This window comes from Macaca nemestrina, chromosome 7, assembly GCF_043159975.1.
Source record: "Macaca nemestrina isolate mMacNem1 chromosome 7, mMacNem.hap1, whole genome shotgun sequence".
Lineage (NCBI taxonomy): Eukaryota > Metazoa > Chordata > Mammalia > Primates > Cercopithecidae > Macaca > Macaca nemestrina.
This window is the reverse complement of record NC_092131.1, coordinates 129,622,136-129,641,506: the sequence shown is the minus strand read 5'-3', so window position 1 is coordinate 129,641,506 and position 19,371 is coordinate 129,622,136. Positions and strand designations below refer to the sequence as shown.

At 49.6% G+C, this 19,371-nt stretch overlaps 1 protein-coding gene across 3 annotated transcripts in view; it reads right to left on the bottom strand.

Annotated features, from left to right (window-relative positions):
* Positions 1-7,377: 7,377 nt before the first annotated feature.
* The window catches only part of GRAMD2A (GRAM domain containing 2A), a 41,747-nt gene continuing 29,753 nt past the window's right edge, over positions 7,378-19,371 (bottom strand). Inside the window, exons 2-12 of one of the 3 annotated variants that reach the window (XM_011751019.2) lie at positions 18,842-18,934; positions 17,941-17,998; positions 17,494-17,569; positions 16,750-16,853; positions 16,022-16,120; positions 15,660-15,731; positions 14,104-14,160; positions 12,349-12,493; positions 12,003-12,213; positions 11,003-11,107; positions 7,379-10,742 (exon numbers count right to left, since the gene is read on the bottom strand). In XM_011751019.2, coding sequence (XP_011749321.2) covers positions 10,739-10,742; positions 11,003-11,107; positions 12,003-12,213; positions 12,349-12,493; positions 14,104-14,160; positions 15,660-15,731; positions 16,022-16,120; positions 16,750-16,853; positions 17,494-17,569; positions 17,941-17,998; positions 18,842-18,934 — 1,024 coding nt within the window. In that variant the 3' untranslated portion in view covers positions 7,379-10,738. Of the gene's footprint in view, positions 10,743-11,002; positions 11,108-11,998; positions 12,214-12,348; positions 12,494-14,103; positions 14,161-15,659; positions 15,732-16,021; positions 16,121-16,749; positions 16,854-17,493; positions 17,570-17,940; positions 17,999-18,841; positions 18,935-19,371 lie in introns of those variants that run through there. The other 2 variants (XM_011751029.2, XM_011751036.2) reach the window with 2 other exon arrangements.

Sequence of the window (19,371 nt, the reverse complement as noted above, 5' to 3'; positions counted from 1 at the left end):
AACAAAAGATTATTATTCACTCATCTGCTCCTCATTTCATTGGGAGTCAAAGCCAAAGTTCTTATAATGGTCTTAGAGGATCTCCCAGCCCTTCCCCTTTGACTTCATCTACTTCTGCCTTCTTGTTCTCTCTCTTCCAGCTACATCTGCATCTTTGCTGTTCCTGAACAAGCCAGCCAGGCACCCTCCCTTCCACTTTAGACTTGTTGCATGTTCCACAAAGCTTATTCTCCCATTTCTCTTTTTTTCTTTTTTCTTTTTCTTTTTTTTTTTTTGAGACAGGATCTCACTCTGTCACCCAGACTGGAGTGCAGTGGTGCAGTCTCCACTCACCGCAACCTCCACCTCCCAGGCTCAAGCAATTCTCCTGCCTCAGCCTCCTGAGTAGCTGGGATTATAGGAGTGTGCCACTACCGCCCAGCTAACTTTTTTATGTTTAGTGGAGACGAGGTTTCACCATGTTGGCCAGGCTGGTCTGGAACTCCTGACTTCAAACGATCCACCCGCCTCAACCTCCCAAAGTGCTGGGATTACAGACATGTGCCACCATGCCCAGCCCTACTGTCTCATTTCTTATAAGTCTACTTAAATATCAACTTCTCTATTGGACCTTCCCTGATAATCATCTAATTGTGATGCCCTATAAGCATTTCCAATCTCCCTTTTCTTGTTCTACATTTGTTCTTTTTTCTTTATCACTTATCACCTTCTAACATACTGTATCATTTTATTTATGTCGTTTATTTATTTTGAGACAGAGTCTTGCTCTGTCACCTAGGCTGTAGTGCAGTGGTGCCATCTCAGCTCACTGCAACCTCCACCACCCGGGTTCAAGCAATTCTTCTGCTTCAGCCTCCCAAGTAGCTGGGATTACAGGTGCCCTCCACCACGCCCAGCTAATTTTTGTATTTTTAATAGAGACAGGGTTTCACCATGTTGGTCAGGTTGGTCTCGAACTCCTGACCTCAGGTGATCCACCCGCCTTGGCCTCCCAAAGTGCTGGGATTATAGGCATGAACCACCACTCCCGGCCTATATTTTATTATCTTAGTTGCTTATTGTCTCTCTCCCCTCATCACTAGAATATATAGACTTCACAAAGGCAAAGACCTGTATTTGCTTTGTTCACTAATATATCCGAAGCTCTGACCACAGTGCCTAACCCATTGTAGGCACTCAATGATAATTATTTTGATGAAAAAAAAATTAAAATCTGGGCCAGACATAGTAGCTCACACCTGTAATCCCAGCACTTTGGGAGGCCAAGATAGTCGGATCACTTGAGGTCAGGAGTCTGAAACCAGTCTGGCCAACATGGTAAAACCCCATCTCTACTAAAAATACAAAAATTAGCTAGGCATGGTGTGAGCATCTGGAATCCCAGCTACTCGGGAGGCTAACACAGGAGAATCACTTGAACCCAGGAGGCAGAGGTTGCAGTGAGCCGAAATCACACCACTGCACTCCACCCTGGGCGACAGAGCAAGTCTCCATCCAAAAAAAAAAAAAAAAAAAAGCCGGGTGCAGTGGCTCACACCTGTAATCCCAGCACTTTGGGAGGCCAAGGTGGGAGGATCACTTGAGGTCAGGAGTTCGAGACTAGCCTGGCCAACATGGTGAAACCCCATCTCTACTAAAAAAAATACAAAAATTAGACCGAGTGTGGTAGCTCACGCCTGTAATCCCATCTCTTTGGGAGGCCGAGGCGGGAGTCAAGACTAGCCTGGCCAAGATGGTGAAACCCTATCGCTTCTAAAAATACAAAAATTAGCTGGGCACGGTGGCAGGTGCCTGTAATCCCAGCTACTCGGGAAGCTGAGGCAGGAGAATTGCTTGAACCCAGGGGCCAGAGGTTGCAGTGAGCTGAGATCACACCACTGCACTCCAGCCTGGGCGACAGAGTGAGACTCCATCTCAAAAAAAAGAAAGAAAGAAATACAAAAATTAGCTGGGTGTGGTGGTGGGCGCCTGTAATCCCAGCTACTTGGAGGCTGAGGCAAGAGAATCACTTGAACCCGTGAGGCAGAGGTTGCAGTAAGCTGAGATCATGCCACTGCACTCTAGCCTAGGTGATAGAGCAAGACTCCATTAAAAAAAAAAAAAAAAAAAAAAAAAAAAAAAAAGCCATCACCGCTAGGAGTCTAAAAGCATTTTCCTTTAGGCCAGGAATGAGCAAACTTTTCCTTAAAGGGCCAGATATGGTCAGATGATATTTGTCATAACTACTCACCCCTGCCATTGGAGCTCTAGAGCAGCCAGAGACAATACATAAACAAAGGGGCATGGCTGAGTTCCAGTAAAACTGTGTATTTACAAAAAGCCGGCCAGGCTGTACAGCAGTCTGTACTTAGCTGATTCCTGCTTTAGACAAAGACACATCTTGGTAAATCAGCTCTCTTCATTGATAGGCCAGTCTCTATTCATCCCCTCTCCCAATTGCCAAAAACAAAATTCTAGAAGAGTGAATGCAAACCTAGCAAAATTATAGATCATTAGCTTCTCTGCCTGCATGTACATTGGGGGCATTCCTTACTCAATGTGGCCCTTGAGTAAGTTGTGATTTGCACGGGTGAGGTAGAGAGAGAAACCCTGCTATCCGGCACTGTCTTGCTAATGAGTCTTGAGCACATTATCTGTAGCTTTGGAGTATCCTCTAGAGGTTTCTAATAGGCAGAATGATCTACTTCTGAAGCCTCTTTTCTCTATGCCATTAAGTTCTTTGGCACTGACGATGAATTTCCTGTGGCATTTTTTACTTTTATCTGCTATTCTGAAAGTCAACAGACTGACACAGTTATTAAAATAACTGCCAATACTATAAGGTCCAGGCCCTAATTTCCTACCATCTAAAGCAGTAATACTCAATTAGGGGTAGTTTGCTTGCTCTGGAGACACTCGGTTGTTGTAACCAGGAGTAGGGGGGTGCTACTGGCATCAGGTAAGCAGAGGCCAAAGATGTGACCCAGAATCTTTCAATACACAAGATAACCCCCTGTAACAAAGAATTAGCCAGTCCAAAATATCAGTAGTGCTGAGGTTGAGAAACCATGATTTAGACTCTTCTACTGAACTTTTAATCCACCTCGTACTCTACTGAGAAACCAGTATCGCTAAACCATCACTTTTCTCCTTCACTCCTAAACTCCAGTAGCTCCTCATCCCCCGGAGAGACTAAGTCTGTCCTTGTCATCCTGGCATTTAGATCTGGGGATTTTGCCCACATACATATTCAGACTCTGCTTCTTTCAAGTTTTTATCTGCACCGCCCTCGGCACTACCATACTTTTAACTCATGTTACCCCGCAAACACACATTTTGGGAAGATTACCCCACCTCTCTCCTCAGATCCAAATCTTACTCATTCTTTGAGGCCCACGCATGCTGCATGCCCCTGTACCATTGAGTCTGCCCATACCACTGCCTTTTGTAGTTACACGGGCTCACCCGTCTTACACTGTTACATTGCTATTCTGTCTACCTCGCCTCCTCAGTTACTCCCTGAAGGGGTCCGTATTGTATTTCTGGCCTATTGATCTCAGTTTACACAGCATAAAGTGTGAAAAGTGTATTGGTGTATTGAGATTCTCTTCAATGAGATAATGAGTATAAAAAGCACCCTATATAGTGCCTGGTACACAATTAAGTGCTCAGAAAATTATAGTGTCATAGTATCTATAGAAGCATGAATTCGGGACCCCATAGAAGGTGCTTAATAAATTGTTTAAATGTAGTTATATATTGGAGAGAGCATGCCACACAGACTAGTCTGGTATTTGGAACTAACAGCAAAGAAAAACTGCCATAGAAATCCTACACCAATTAACACACCTTCATGCTAGACTGAATCCAGGAGCAGGGGTGTCATGTTTTCCCAGAGTGGTGCCCAACCCAACCTTTCTGCATTTAGCAAGTTAATGAACAGCTTGTGAATAACTCTTTGCCCACTCTGGCTCAATTTAGAAGGCCACCAACAGGATATAAATATGCCACACTGTCTGCTTTCCTGGAGACCCTGCTGTCCTCTCCCTAAGTGCTTCTGCTTTCAGTCGGTGGAGAGTCTGATGTGCCTAGAGAAGTTGCACAGTGGGATGAGGCTGCAGCGAGGGCCTGGCCTTTCCCCAGGCGGAAGAGAGCCTTGTCTCAGATCCTGAGAGAAAAGTGAGTGGGGGCATGGCATTCCGAGCAGCCCAGGTTTGGCTTTGGGCCAAGCACTGAGTGGCAAACAAGAAGGAACACATTCCGGGAAGGCAAGGAGCCCTGCCAGCGCGAAGGCAGCAGCAAAAGCAGGGCCTTGCTGGGTGCCAGGTGTTCCTTGGCTCTGTGGAGGTCAGGCATGCAGGGGGATGAACTCAGGTTTCTCTAGAATATCATTTGAGAGGCTTAAGTGCCTCCCGCCCTCTCCCTGTCAGCAGACAGAGCATGTGGAACTGTTAAACATTAAAACGCTCTGCTCTGGGGTCCAGCCCATGCTCTCTAAATAAAGGCAGGAGCGGAAAGAGTGTTGTTGCCATCATGAAATCACACTTTACAGGAGCCAGATTTCGGTAATTCTGTGTCTAAGAGAAAATGCTACTCCAAACAAGGGCAGGTTGGAGAAGAGCCTGGGATTTCTATGCCCTAGAAGCTGTGCTCTCCACCGTTGCAGCCCAGAAACACAAACACACTTGTTCTCCACGCCTGCCTTCCTAGTGGCCAGAGCTGGGGGAAGCCTGGAGAGCCCTTGAAACGTCCTTTCACAATCGGCGCTGGCCCTTCCCCAGGTGATGAGAGAAGAGGGAGAGGAGGACCAAAGCGGAAGCGGATAGAGCCATTCTTTTCGGGGGAAATGGCCACACAAGCCTTCCTGAAGATTCCCTTCTTCTGTTGGATAGGTAGGTGACCTGGACAGGAAGGGCTCTGGGCCCGTTTTCCGCAGCAAGGGGACAGGGGTAGCTTTCTCTGAGCGGGGAGAATGAAGTCTTACCCCAATACCTCTGGGTCTCTTTGCTGGACTTTGCTGCCGCCTGGTGGCTCAGTTGTCATCACTTCTCAGAGAGACAGCCAGCCCTGGATTGAGTTTGAGGATCTGGCCTCTCAGTCTAGTCCTGAGGCAACCTGGAGATCCTTCTCTGAGAAGTTTCTCTGCTCTAGGACTCCCTGGTTCTGTGGCCTAGCAGCTAGGAGAGAGGAGCACCATGGGCTTCCAGGCCTCATTCAGTCTGGCAGTCAGGTAGAGGGGCCATGGCTGGCTGACTGGGCACCTGAGAGAGGGGCTGGGGGTAGTTTCTTATTCCCAGGACATCTCAGTGGGATGAAGTTGTCCCTGAGTCCCCCTCATTCCTGAATGCCTTTTTCGCTAATAATCCTGCCCCTCCCATGACCCTTCCTTTCTGTTAAGGCCCATGTTGCAAAACTGAGGCTCTGGCATAATGTATATTTCCCTTCTGTTTCCCCAAATTTAAGGCAGTTATTTCTCCCTGATACAGTTAGCTCCTTGCCATGATAAATATATGATTATATGCCTTCTCTGTGATGCTGCTGCTATGAATCAGTCCCTGGGAATAGTGAGGAGTGGGCATACTTTAAAGAATTTTATTGGATTGGTTTCTCTAAGTCCCTGAAAAGCCTATAGATTATTAGCCATATTTTTCTGTGTATTATATCTAGGTGTTTATTTCCTCTAGCAAAGGAAAGCACTTGGTTTCAACAACCACTGAGCTGCCCTGCCAAACTTTCCGATCTGAGCTAATACCCAGGGAATATATAAAATCCAAACTCTTCTGCCTACCCCACCAAACTCTTTTAACTTTTAAAAAAACTGTGGTAAAGTGACATAAAATTTACCATCTTAACCATGTTTAGCATATAGTTCAGTAGTGTTAAGTACATTACCCTATTGTGCAACCGATCTCCAGAACTCTTCATCTTGCAAAACTGCAACTCTGTACCCATTAAACAACAGTTCTCCATTTCCCCCTTCCCTCAGCCCCTGGCAGCCACCATTCTACTTTCTGTCTCTATGAATTTGACTACTCCACATACCACCTATAAGCTAAACCATACAGTATTTGTCTTTGTTTTTTAAGAGATGGGGTCTCGCTGTGTTGCTGAGGCTGGTGTCAAACTCCTGGCCTCAGGTGATCCTCCCTCCTGTGTAGCTGGAATTACAGGCATCAGCCACTGCACCCTGCCCAGTATTTGTGAGGGGTTTTGTTTTTATTTTTTTCTTTTTACAAGCCTGGATTCCAGAATCTTTTTTTTTTTTTTTTTGGACTGACTTATTTCACTTAGCTTAATGTCCACAAGGTTCATCAATGTTAGAGCATGTGTCAGACTTTTTTTCCTTCTCAAGGCTGAATATTTTTGTATATATATATTTACATATCCATAGATAGATGAATATCCATATATGTTTCATTGTGTGTATATATAGATAATATATATATATGTGTGTGTTTATTCATCCATGGATGGACACTTGAGTTGTTTCTAATTTTTGATTATTGTATATAATGCTGCTATGAACATGTGTGTTCAAGTATTTATTAAAGTTGGGCCCTGGAGGTCGAGGCTGCAGTAAGCTGTGATCACACCACTGTACTTCAGTCTGGGTGACAAAGTGAGACCCTGTCTTTAAAGATTATTCTCCCAGTTCTTTTGGCTATATACTCAGAAGTAGAATTGCTGGATCGTATGGTAATTCTATTTTTAGTTTTTTGAGTAGCCACTGTCCTGTTTCACACAGTAGTTAAGCCACTTTACATTCTCACCAACAGTACAGTTCTCCGTATCTTCACCAACCTAGCCCAAGTCATTCCCAGAGTTACTAATTCTCCACATCTTCACCAACAGTTGTTATTTTCTGTTTCTTTTCTGTTCTTTGAGAGTAGCCATTCTAATGAGTGTGAAGTGGTACTTCATTGTGGTTTTGACTGGCATTTCCCTAACGATCAGTGATGTTGAACATCTTTTCATTGGTTATTGGCCATCTGTGTATCTTCTTTAGAGAAATATCTATTCAAATCCTTTGCCTTTTTTTTTTTTTTTTTTTTTTAAGACGGTCTTGCTCTGTTACCCAGGTTGGAGTGCAGTGGCGTGATCTCTGCTCACTGCAACCTCCACCTCCTGGGTTCAAGCTATCCTCCTACCTCAACCCTTGAGTAGCTGGAACTATAGGTGCGTACCACCATGCCTGGCTAACTTTTTTTTTTTTTTTTTTGAGATGGAGTCTTGCTCTGTCACCCAGGCTGGAGTGCAGTGGCGCGATCTCAGCTCACTGCAACCTCTGCCTCCCGTGTTCAAGCAATTCTCCTGCCTCAGCTTCCTGAGTAGCTGGGATTACAGGCGCCCGCCACCACACCCGGCTAATTTTTATATTTTTAGTAGAGACGGGGTTTCACCATGTTGGTCAGGCTGGTCTTGAACTCCTGACCTCGTGATCAACCCACCTCGGCCTCCCAGACTGCTGGGATTACAGGCATGACCACCACGCCTGGCCTGATTTTTGTATTTTTAGTAGAGACGGGGTTTCCCCATCTCTACTTTGGTCTCGAACTTCTGGGTTCAAAGCGATCCACCTGCCTCAGCCTCCCAAAGTGTTGGGATTAGGCATGAGCCACTGGGTCCAGCCTTTTGCTCATTTTTCCATTGGGTTTTTTCTTGCGTTGACCTCTGTAACCTCTTTTCATGTCACTCTCCCACTTAGTATCCTAGGATTCTAACATGCAGATAGTCTCTCTGCTCCTCAGAGACAAACATGTCTTTTCCTAACTTTTGCAGTTGCTGATCCCTCTTCCAGGAATGTGTTGTTCCCAGCTCCTCTCATGACTGACTGCTGATGCTTTAAGCACCAGCTTGTCACTTTGGAGAACTTTCTTAACCATGTCATCTAAAGCCATCTCCCTCTGTACCACTGTTCATCACACTTCATCATGTCGCTGTTTCTTCTTGAAAATCACTATCTGCAATTATCTTGTTTGTTTACATATTTACTTGGAATCTACCTGTACATGGAATGTAAGTTAAGTTCCATGGGACACAGACATGCCTGCCATGTTCATGGCTCCAGTGCCCAGCTTAGTACCTGGCATGTAGTCTTGGCTCAATAATATTTATTGAATGAATGAATCACTACTAGAGGGGGCATCACAGGGAGAAAGAAGACAGGTGATATGGCCCAAATTGGAATTTTACCTCCTTACCTAGACTCTGGGTCATAGAAAAGGCCGCACGAGCCTTCTGGCTCTGAACTCCATACGTTAATTCCTGCATCAGAAGCATAGTCCTGTTTGAGCCAGGGACATTGCTTTGGAGTTGCTCAGAGAAAATGGGTAACTATTCCCAGTGTCCACCCGACAGAGGCAGAGGGCTGTGGGGGTTTGCTGTGGCCACCCTCACTCTTCACAATACACCTGAGGTATAAGTCAGCTCAGCTAAAGTCCTTTGAGATTTGCAGAGTACTTAGGACTATAGGAATGACTTGGGCTCCATCAGTCTCCTGAGGGCTGAGTATGTCAGTAAGAGTACCTGTAGTGAGTAGTGAGAGGATAAAAATGAACTTTCCATACCATCGTACACTAGAAAAATCAAGTTTTTTATTTTAAAATATTTTCAAAGGCAAAGGCCATAGCAAAACAACCCAAGGGTGGTTGAACCAAATTCAGGGAATTAGAGGAGCATCAGCCATCGCAAACAGGTCTATATAAAATACACATCGTTTATAAATGCACACAGCAGAAGGCACGGTGGCCCCAGAGGACCAGGTAGGGGGACAACAGGGAGAAACAGCACCATCTGGAAGGACAGGCACACCCACACCACTCAAAGCCCTAGGCCCCAAGTGCACCTCCAAAGTCACCTGCCCTGCAGCATGGCTCTTGCCCTTTCTGAGCCTGAGTATACCTGAAGACCAAGTTCGCCAGCATCTTGGCATATCCACCTATAACTGGCACCTCTCATGGCCTCTGACAACCTAGCAAGGCTCAGAGAATGGATTTTTATCTCTGTCTTTCAGCAAGGACCAGGGAGAAGTGCTGAAGCAAGAAGGGTTATTTTCCTAAAAAAGACTGATGAAAGGGTGAAAGGGGCTGTTTCCAAAAAAAACAAAAAGGATGGCCGTTCATGGAAGAGTGAGTTTCACCTGAGACATACAGATTTGGTGCAAGCAACACAAAAGGCCAGGCTGTTTCATCCTATAAACTGGGATGGGGAGAGCATGAAGAGACCACTTACTGGTAGTCCCTCCGGTCCTCATTTGGGTTTGTCATAAACAGGACAGACAGTCGTCTGCTCCACAATAAATAATTTCCACCTGGATTTCATTCCCTGATTAATCTCTCAGTGTCTGAAGAGGGGAAAACAGTGGCTGTTTCTGACACTGCCCACCCCATCTCCAGCAACTTTCCCTGATACTTCTGGGCTCCTCACTAAGGCCCTTCCAGAACCTCCAAAGCCACTATCTTAGCAGATGGGAGTCCCAGGGTGATGAGGCCAGAGTTGTGGGGCACAGAGAAGAAGAGAAGGCCTTGATAGAGGAAGAGGAATATCCAAGGCAAAACCGCCACTATGTCCAAGCTCCTCATCCTCTACCTTTCCTGTCCCCAGAGGTATGAGATAGACCCCCTGGCCTGGTTCCTGCACTGTTCCAGGCCCACAGTGGATACTTCCACCTTAATGGAGAATAGGCCCCATGGACTGGAGGTCCCTCCTCCATGGCCTGCAACCCAGTGACTACAGGGGTGACACAGTGACCTCTGCCCTGTGATGGCTCAACACCATCACACGCAGCTGCCCAGACAGGCCCCCCGAATGGGCTGCTGTTGGCCATGCCTGAGATCTGGGCAGGTAGGCAGGGAGTAGACAGCAAGACCTCAGATGCAAGCCTCCACCCTCCCCTTCCCTATTTCCAGGGCTTGGGACACCTTAGACATGTTTGAACACACAAGGGCAAAACCCAGTACCAGGTTTGTGACCACAGTGATCAAAGGCCCTGCTCCACCTGTCTCACCAGAAAGTGACAGCTGAGGACACAGCATTTGGGTACCTCTGTTCTTCACAGCCCCTGCCACCATCCCCGCCATAGGCAACATCTCCCCATAATGCAGCCAGCCACCTCATGAGGGGCCGGCACAGAGCCCCGGCCCAGAGCATGGAAATTCATCTCTGGCTGGAATCCTGGCCGTGAGCCCTCCCCTCTGCATTCACAGCTTCTCAGCAGGCCCCTGCCCAAGCCTGACAGGTGCCTGGCTGCCCGCAGAGAAGCCCTGTGGGAACACATGAGTGTTGGGAGAGAGCAGAGCCCACATGGGTGATTTGTGTTCTGACCTCTGACCTCACCATGGGGGTGAGCTGTGTGGCAGAGCCACATTCCAAATATGGAAGCATGGCCTCTGTCCCTTGAGGTGGCCTCCAGTGTGCTGCCTGTGTGCCAGAACTGTTTCCAAGGACCCAGTTTGTTGTGGTTTTTTTTTTTTTCTCATTTAAGTGGTTGCTGAAGCTTTGTGTACAGAATTCCTCAGTTGGTTCCAAAAACTCTGGCTTTTTGTTTGAGTCCAAAAATCGTAGAAGCCAGTTACTTTGTAAATAGGTACTTCAGATCTCTCATAGAGGGAGGAGAAGAGCTGCGGGGAGGAGGAGGGATCTGGAATGTTTTCCTTCATAGGCAGTCTTAGCGCAGCAGCACTGTAAACCACATTGGTGGAGACTTAGCACCCAGAACATTCTTCTTGAAGAAGGAATGGGGACAAAGGCCAAGTGGCTGTTACCTGCACACAGGAAAGACGTCCACATCAAGGAAAGGGCCCAGAAGGCAGACAGACATGGGCAGAAGGGCCAGTGATAACTTTATTTCCCCCAAGAGTGGGCCTGGGTGGGACCGATGTACCCTGCATGCTGCCCAACCTTGATTAGGGTCAGAAGTCAGCTCAAAACAGGACCAAGTCCAGCCAGGCAGCCTGGCCTGAGGTTCTTGGCCCCTGTCCTCAACCCTCAATATCAGAAGTATTAGGAAGAGAAAAGGCCTCACCTGTGCCCAGGGACTGGGCCGTTCCAACTCAAGGTGCATAACTGCTGCTCTAGCCGAGAAATACGGAACGCCAGATAGGATGAGGACATGACCAGGAAGCAGATCCTGGAGAAAGGGACAATACGGAATTGAATATTTCTTCCACAGAAAGAGCATTTCTGGAAGTTCACCACAAACAGTGGGAACCAAGCTACCCCTGCAGTTGGAAGAATTAAAGAGCCCTTTGTCCTGCAGCCAGTTCAGGCCTCAGCATCTTTCCTCCCAGAGGCCATGTAAGGGTCTTGAGACTTCCCCATGGAAGTGTCCTCACAGCCCAGCTAGAGCTCTGGGCCCTTCAGCTGAGCCCTGGAGGGAGCTCTGGCCAGACAGCCAGAACAGTCATCCTACCCTCCCTCTCACTAGCCACCGTGGTCCTTCCTGTGCCTCCTCTGGGAGGCCATGATGATGACCCCCTAGGCGTTGGGCCCATTCCCCCCAGCAGGTGCTGATGTTGATGGTCAAAACTCGGCTAGCAGAGCCAGAGGAGACTGATGAGCTAAGGTGAGGGAAAGCAGGGGCTGGCTGTTCATGTCACTTCCCACGATGCTCACTGCTCTACTGGTCCTTAGACAGAGGTAGAGACAAGTCAGGGGTTCCAGAAGCTACCCTAGTGGTGGGCAGTGGAGAGGCCATGCTTTTCCTCTCTCTCTCCAATTTTCCTGGCCCTCCTTCTCCCAAATCCTATGCAGCTTTTCCTCTTTTCAACATGTCCATATCCTGCCCCTCTCCACCAAATAGTCTTAACCCTAAATTACAAGGTTTCAAGAATAAAAACTGGAGATCCTTTCTCTTGCTACAGAAGGGCATGCCACATGGCCTTCAAATACCACCCAAGAACTTGAATTTGACTCAGAACCTTCCTCCCGGTTCTGAATAGTGAACTCCCCACACTCCAAGGCCCTTGTTGCAAACACCTAGACATGCAGGTGGGTCTGTCCCCCTCCCCAGTATAGTCACCTACAGCACAAAGAAGACCTTGAGGAGCCGGTAATCCCACAGTGTCAGCTCCCCAGTGCTCCTGGGCTCCTCCTCCAGCTCATCCTCCTCATAGACAGCATTCTTTGCAGTGGGAGAGCAGTTTGGCATCTTCTTAGGGCAGGCAGGACCCCAGCCCGGCATGGGCCATGCCCACTTCCCACCGTTTTCTGAAGCTACTTGGGTTCTTGATTTTTCTATATGGATTTGGAGAAAAAAAAAATCAGCTCCCAGAAGCCCTGCTGGCTGTGGTGAGCCCTTTATATGGAACTGGGAAGACAGAAAGTCTGGCCTTTGCAAGTAGTTGCCATGGACAAGCCCCCCAAACTTACCAGACCTTGAAGGCTTCCTGGAGGGGAAGAAACTGTCTGTGGAGTCCACGGATGCTGGAGGGATACAAGGGATGTTGTCTGGTAGAGACAGGGACCTGGAGGAAGGGCATACCTTTCTCCACTTCATCTCAGGGATGAGGACTTCCTGCAGTAAGACAGTAGAAGCTATCTTACCATGGCCCTTGGGAACTCACTTGCCCTAAGGAGCCCACACCAGGTTTATCAGAGTTTTCTCCAGATATTACCAAATATAGATGCCTAGCCAGGGATGGAAGCAGGTACAAGTGGGGAGGGCAGTTGCTACAGCAACCATATGCCTCTCCTCTCTGCTCCCTTGCTGTGACTAGCTATTCTGCCAGGAAATGATGTCCTTGAACACTGCTAGTGTAGAACCACAGTGGGATCTTAGATGTGAGGCAACCCAGATACATGCTCAGATCTGAGCCAAGAAAGCTCAGCACAACATGTCTTAGGTAGGATAAGTTCTGGCTCCTTCTATCCCAAGCCCTAACCTCAGCAGGAAGAACTTAGGGTCCCCATCCACAAAAATGGGAACTTCACCTTCTATCCGGCACATGGTATTATGCATATCACATGCTTGGTTAACCACTAATAGTTACTGAAGGAGTCTTCAAACACCCTAGGGTCATTTCTACCCCATCCCTGCCCTAGAAACTCAGCTCTGCCTACCCAGGGCCCCAGCTGCCAAAGGAAACTTCTGGATCTTTGGCAAATCTAAAATAAGTCTGTCTGGGTTCTATAAGGATAGTCTTTGGAGTTCTGCCCTAGGGACATCTTTTATTTTTTTTGACAGGGTCTCTCTCTGTTGCCCAGGCTGAAATACAGTGTTGTGATCTTGGCTCACTGCAGCCTCAACCTCCCATGCTCAAGTGATCCTCCTATCTCAGCCTCCTGGGAAGCTGGGACTACAGGTGTGTGCCACCATGCTCTGCTATTTGTTGTATTTTTATTGAGACAGGGTCTTACTATGCTGCCCAGGCTGGTCTTAAACTTCTGGGCTCAAGCCATCCTCCTGCTTTGGCCTCCCAGATTGCTAGGATTACAGGCATGAGCCACTGCACCCAGCTCCCAGGGACATCTTTATCCCCTTGAAGGCCATCTTGACTCAGCTGAAGAAAAGAGGATGGGCCACTGGCCCTGCATCTGTACAGGTGTGCAACCCAACCTGGCCAGTGTTTTGGGGCTTGAACTTCTGTTCTACTCAGAAAATCAGCCTATCGGCCAGGCACGGTGACTCACGCCTATAATCCCAGCACTTTGGGAGGTGGAGGCCAGTATATCACTTGAGGCCAGGAGTTCAGGATCAGCCTGGCCAACATGGTGAAACCTTATCTCTACTAAAAATATAAAAATTAGCTGGGTGTGATGGCAAGTGCCTGTAATCCCAGCTACTTGGGAGGATGAGGCAGGAGAATCACTTGAACCCAGGAGGTGAAGGTTGCAGTGAGCTGAGATGTTGCCACTGCACTGTAGCATGGGTGACATAGCAAGACTCTGTCGCAAAAAAAAAAAAAAAAAGGAAGAAAAAAGAAAGCCTATCTGCTGAGGCCCTGGTGGGTCTGCATTATGGTGCAGCAAGTTTAGGAGATGCCCTGGCATAATATAGCCACTGGCTCTTGAGCCTGGTGCCCCAGTTCTGCATTTGCATTGTGGGCCCCCCCTGGGAGGCCCAGAAGCCTCAGAGCTCCAGGCACTGTCAGTCCAGCAGTCTTTGCTCCCAGTTTCAGCTCTCACCAGAGTCTCAGGTTTCCCTGGAAATTCTCTTACACTCAGACTCTTCTTGCTGGAAGGCTGAGGAGGAAAGGGAAAGCAGTCACTTGTCCATCTGGAACAGGCAAGGTCAGGCATGAGGAAGCATCAGCTCTCTCCAAGAGAGCTTTACCTCCAGATAAGCCACTTTGTGTCAGGTAAAGCCCAGCTCCCAGGGTCTATAGGGGGCCCCCTATTTAATGCTGGAGCAGAAGGCAAACCCCAGGCAACTTACTCTCCCAGCTGCTGCCCCACCCCTCCCCTCTTCCTCACCATAGGCCAGAGAGAGTCACAGGGCATGTTGGGAAGCAGCTACACGTTCCTATCTGTGCATTAAGGAAGCACAAGTGAGGCCCTGGACATACAGATGGTCCCTGACTTACGATGGTTCCACTTAGGATTTTTCAACTTCATGATGGTACAAAAATGATACGCTTTCTGTAGAAACCGTACTTCAAGTACCTATATAGCCATTCTGGTTGGTTTGTTTTTTTTTTTTTTTTGAGATGGAGTCTTGCTCTTGTCACCCAGACTGGAGTGCAATGGCGTAATCTCGGCTCACTGCAACCTCCTCCTCCCGGGTTTGAGTGATTCTCCTGCCTCAGCCTCCCAAGTAGCTGGGATTACAGGTGCCTGCCACCACACCCGGCTAATTTTTATATTTTTAGTAAAGACAGCATTTCACTATGTTGGCCAGGCTGGTCTCGAACTCTTGACCTCAGGTAATCCACCTGCCTCGGCCTCCCAAAGTGCTGGGACCATACAGCCGTTTTTCACATTCAGTACAGGATTCAATAAGTTATATTATAAAACAGGCTTTGTCTGAGATGATTTTTTTTTTTTTTTTTTTTTTTTGAGATGGAGTCTGGCTCTGTTGCCCAGGCTGGATTGCAGTGGCCGGATCTCAGCTCACTGCAAGCTCCGCCTCCCGGGTTTCTGCCATTCTCCTGCCTCAGCCTCCCGAGTAGCTGGGACTACAGGCGCCCACCACCTCGCCTGGCTAGTTTTTTTTGTATTTTTTAGTAGAGACGGGGTTTCACTGTGTTCGCCAGGATGGTCTCGATCTCCTGACCTCGTGATCCGCCCGTCTCGGCCTCCCAAAGTGCTGGGATTACAGGCTTGAGCCACCGCGCCCGGCCTTGTCTGAGATGATTTTGCCCAGCTCTAGGCTAATGAAAACATTCTGAGATGTTTGAGGTGAGGCTAAGCTATGATGTTCCGTAGGTAATGTGTACCTCTATTAAGTGCATTTTTGACTTATGATATTTTCAACTTTTGATGGGTTTATGGGACATAAGCCCATGTACAAGGAGCATCTGTATATGGGGACACACGGGGGCCCACTGGCCTCAAAGACATGCTTGCAAGCATAGACACACAATCCAAGTACTGTCTCTTGTACATTGAGCCTGAGCCTTTAACTCCCCTCTCCCTGCCCTGTTCCCTATGCTGGAGAGATGGGCAACCTCCCCCAACACCCTTCTCCACCTGCATCCAGGCCTGAGAGACCTCCCTGGCCTTCCTGCTCCCAAGCTCCATACCTGTAGGTGGGTGCAGACTCTCCTCAGCAGGTCATATACACTGTCCCGGGAGAGCAGTGACACAAAGATATACTGGGATATGGAAAGAAAACAGACAGCGATAGGGTGAGATGAGACCCCTTGCTGTGCCAGCCAGCCCGCTCCTGGATTGGGCACAGGCCCACAGGAGTATCAGGCCGTGAGAGCCAATAGGAGCTCTGCCTAGGAGCTTCTCTTCCAACTTGTTGTATGGCCTGAAATACGTACTGGAGAGCTGCAGGGTGGGGTGAAATAAAGACCTGGGAATGTGCCCAAGTCAGACTATGGGCTGCTGGGGCTGGGAGCAGGAGACTGACAAGGAAGCGCCGGCCCAGTGCACTGACCTTCTGGCTGGTGTTGGTGGTGATGGCCAGTCCATTGGGAAGGAGCCGTGCCATCTTGTGTTTTTTGATCATTTGCACAGACACCACAGGAATGACCACCTGAGAGGGAGAGGGATGCTTCTCTCAGGACTAACCCCCAAGGACATGGTCCCTTTGCTCCCTGTATAGGGACCCAGCTGTGAGCCCAGCATGGCCACATGGAGGAGCCTGGCCCCATGTGGGGAAGTGTCTGAGCCTTCTACCTTCTCAGCCAGGCTCCCCTTCCGGTTGTGCCTGCCACCCTGCCCCAGCCTTGGCAGGACGTGTCACTCTTGGCTGTCACATAGGTATGATCCCTGTTATCCAGGAGGCCAACGATGGTGGCTCTGGCAAATCTCATACCCTAGTAATGGAGCTCCATAGGCTACTTCTTGGCCACAGCTATGGCTCCCCCTAAATGTGACATCCCGCTCTAATTCTCAAAGCATTTCTGAAATACCCAGAGGCAGAATGATTTGGCTGTGAACTGTTCAGGCCAGCTCAGGCCAGATGTGGGGTCCACATTGGGGCCCCTGTTTCAGAAGGGGCAGGACTTTACTGGACACTGGATGGGATGCCTCAAAGCTGCTCATCCAACCAGCAAGGGGCTCCACCCGGGGCCCAGCATGCAGAGAGATAGGCATGACTTTGAGGCATGAGGCTGGCTCTCCCCTCACAGGATCATGGCAGCCCTTACCACTCATTACTACCTTGATATCCCTGCCAAAGAGGCTGGCATGGAAGCAGAGCCAGTTGGGGGAGATGTAGAGCCGGCCCTGGAGAAGGAGGTCCCTCTGGAGGGCACAGGAGCACACTAGGATGTCACAGGAGAGAAAATGGCCATAAGCAAGGTCAGCCCAGGAAGCCCCAGGACGTGGGTCCTCACACTCTGGAGTCCAGAGTCCAGCCTCAGGACCCATCTTCCTCAGACTCCCCCTTCCCCACCACAGACCCCAAACCCCAAACAGTCCATTCCCCAGCATTGAAGGGTCCTTCTCCTGACTGCCCCTCCACTCCACCAGCCTGCTGGATGTTTCTTCCTTCTCCACCCATGCTCCAGAGGGTCCAGGCAAGTTCCTGCCCTGATCTCCGAGCCTGCAATCTCACAACCTCAGGCAGAATCCCTGACCTTTCCCTGCTCTGCTCTGCCCTGAGGGCCTTGATTGTGCAAATGCCCCCACATGCTCAGTGAGAGGCCAGAGCAGGGAAGAAGTCACCGGTAAGAGCAGAACAGACACAAGATTCCGAAGCCCTGACGTTTCCCCAAGAAAACCTTCAAAAATGCAATGCTATGTCCCAAACCAGCCCTGTCTTCTCACATTCTGGGGGAGTGGTCCACATCTAAAGGACAGCCAGTTCCCATTTCTAAGTCATGCTTTGGAGGCTCCAGAGCAGAGGTCCCTGGCCCCAGGCACTCTGGGTGCCTAACCAGCTATACCAGGGAGACAGCTCACCTTTGAGAACCACTTCCTCCAAGGGAACATCCTTAAACAGCTTGTGGTATTGCTGGTTGTATTTATTCAGTGTTATCTGCAAACACACAGGCTGCGTCTGAGAAGCCCTGGGAGGTGAGACCGCCAAAGGGGCCCTGCTCCAGCCAACAGGAAATGCCACAGCCCCCCGGCCCATGCTGGGGACTTAGCATGAGGCAGCTAGTAAGCAGCCAGTGAGTATGGAGGGCTGTGTGCCAAGCACAGCTTGTCTCCTGGTGCTGCTGGTCCTGACAGGCAGCTTGTATTAGCAGAAGGGGACACCCTACTCCCACCCAGGAAGGGACACCCACTGAGGCTTCCTGATTTCCTGATGACCGGCCTGGTGGCCAAGGCGCCAAAAGTCACTGAATTCTGGCAGCCCAGGACCCCTTCCTGGGTGAATAGTGAGAAGTCAGCCTCCAGACTTACCCCTTCTCGGCCACACTTCTTTATCTCTTCACCCTTCAAGCCTTCTGGCCAGTGCGGACTGCAAAGGAGACATTCCATTTTGGGGACAAGGAACCCCAGTCCTGCCCATGCGTACTCAGTGCCAATTCTGCCCTGGCCTTGAGCCAGAAGCTTGGGGCAGAGATTGGAGACTAGGGCCCTTCTCTAGGGGACACAGCAAAATGACAAGTACAGAAAGAACACAGCTATACAGCTCATCCCTGGGGGAGGGCACTGCGGGAGGCAGGGAGGGGTCGCCAAGGGCCCACCTTCCCCGATGCGAGTGAGCAGCATCTCCAGGAGGTGCGCCCAGTCTCCCAGAGATGCTGAGGAGCTGCCCACCTGGGTGTCAAAGACCCTGTCCCATTTCTCTGGTCAAGGGGTAAGCAGGGGAGCAGGCAGTGCCGGAATAGGGACAGTTTGGGGTGTGGGTAAGGTGAAGGTGTCAGACTCACAGCTCCGGGGCCTGGCCGCAGGCCATGATGCCAGCAGGACTGCCCTCCCTGCCGCCTCCTCCCTGTGGCCTGAGCTCTGCTGCGGGAAGCTTGGCACAGACTCACCTGACCTGACTGAGGCTACCACATTGGGAAAGGGGGATGACGCTGAGAAAAAAGGTAAACCTTTGCCTTGTCTGGGTTGGCCCAGGGCACAGGTGAGCAGGGAGGAGGCTGGAAACCCGAGAAGCATGGACTCTGCTAGGTCCCAGTGCACTGGGACAGGCCTGAGGGGCGGGAGGAAGAAGCCTGGGGCAGCCTGTGCCTGACCTCACAGACCTACAAAGGGGCCCGGCTCAGCCTTGAGGTCTTCTTACAAACAGGTCACCTCCTGAGGGCTTCCCACCCCTAAGTCTGTGTGTATCTCCGACTGGGAAAGGGGTCCTCACCTGTAGTCCGGGGGCTCCTCAGCTCTGTCTGGTTTCTCTTTGCAGGGCACAGCACTCTTCAGAGAAGCTGTCTTTCCGTGCATTTGTTGGTTGCTAGGGAAAAACAGGCCCACATCAGTAAGGGGGCTTCATGAGGACACCTTTCCCCACCAGCCCCACCATGCCCAGGGCCGCTGCCTCTATCCCCCACCCAAGACTGGCCCTGGTATTGAGGGTGACACTGAAGATGTCACAGTTCAGAGGCAGCGGCGCAGGCAGAGGTTCTGGGATGGCTGATGGAATTGGGGGTCTCACACAGCATGTTTCCCAAAAGCCAGAAGTTCTGCTTATGCCTGGGCTGGGAGGAAAATCAACCTGTCTACCTCATCTCCAGTGCCAGGCAGCTCGTAGGCCAGGCTGAGTGAGGCCTCTAGCCCCACCCTTGAGGAGGCACACTGAGAGGGAGGACCCTGAGACTTGCTTATGCCGAGAACAAAAGTGTCCAAAGTACCCGCGCAGCATGACTGTAAACCATCAGGTTCCAGGAAAGG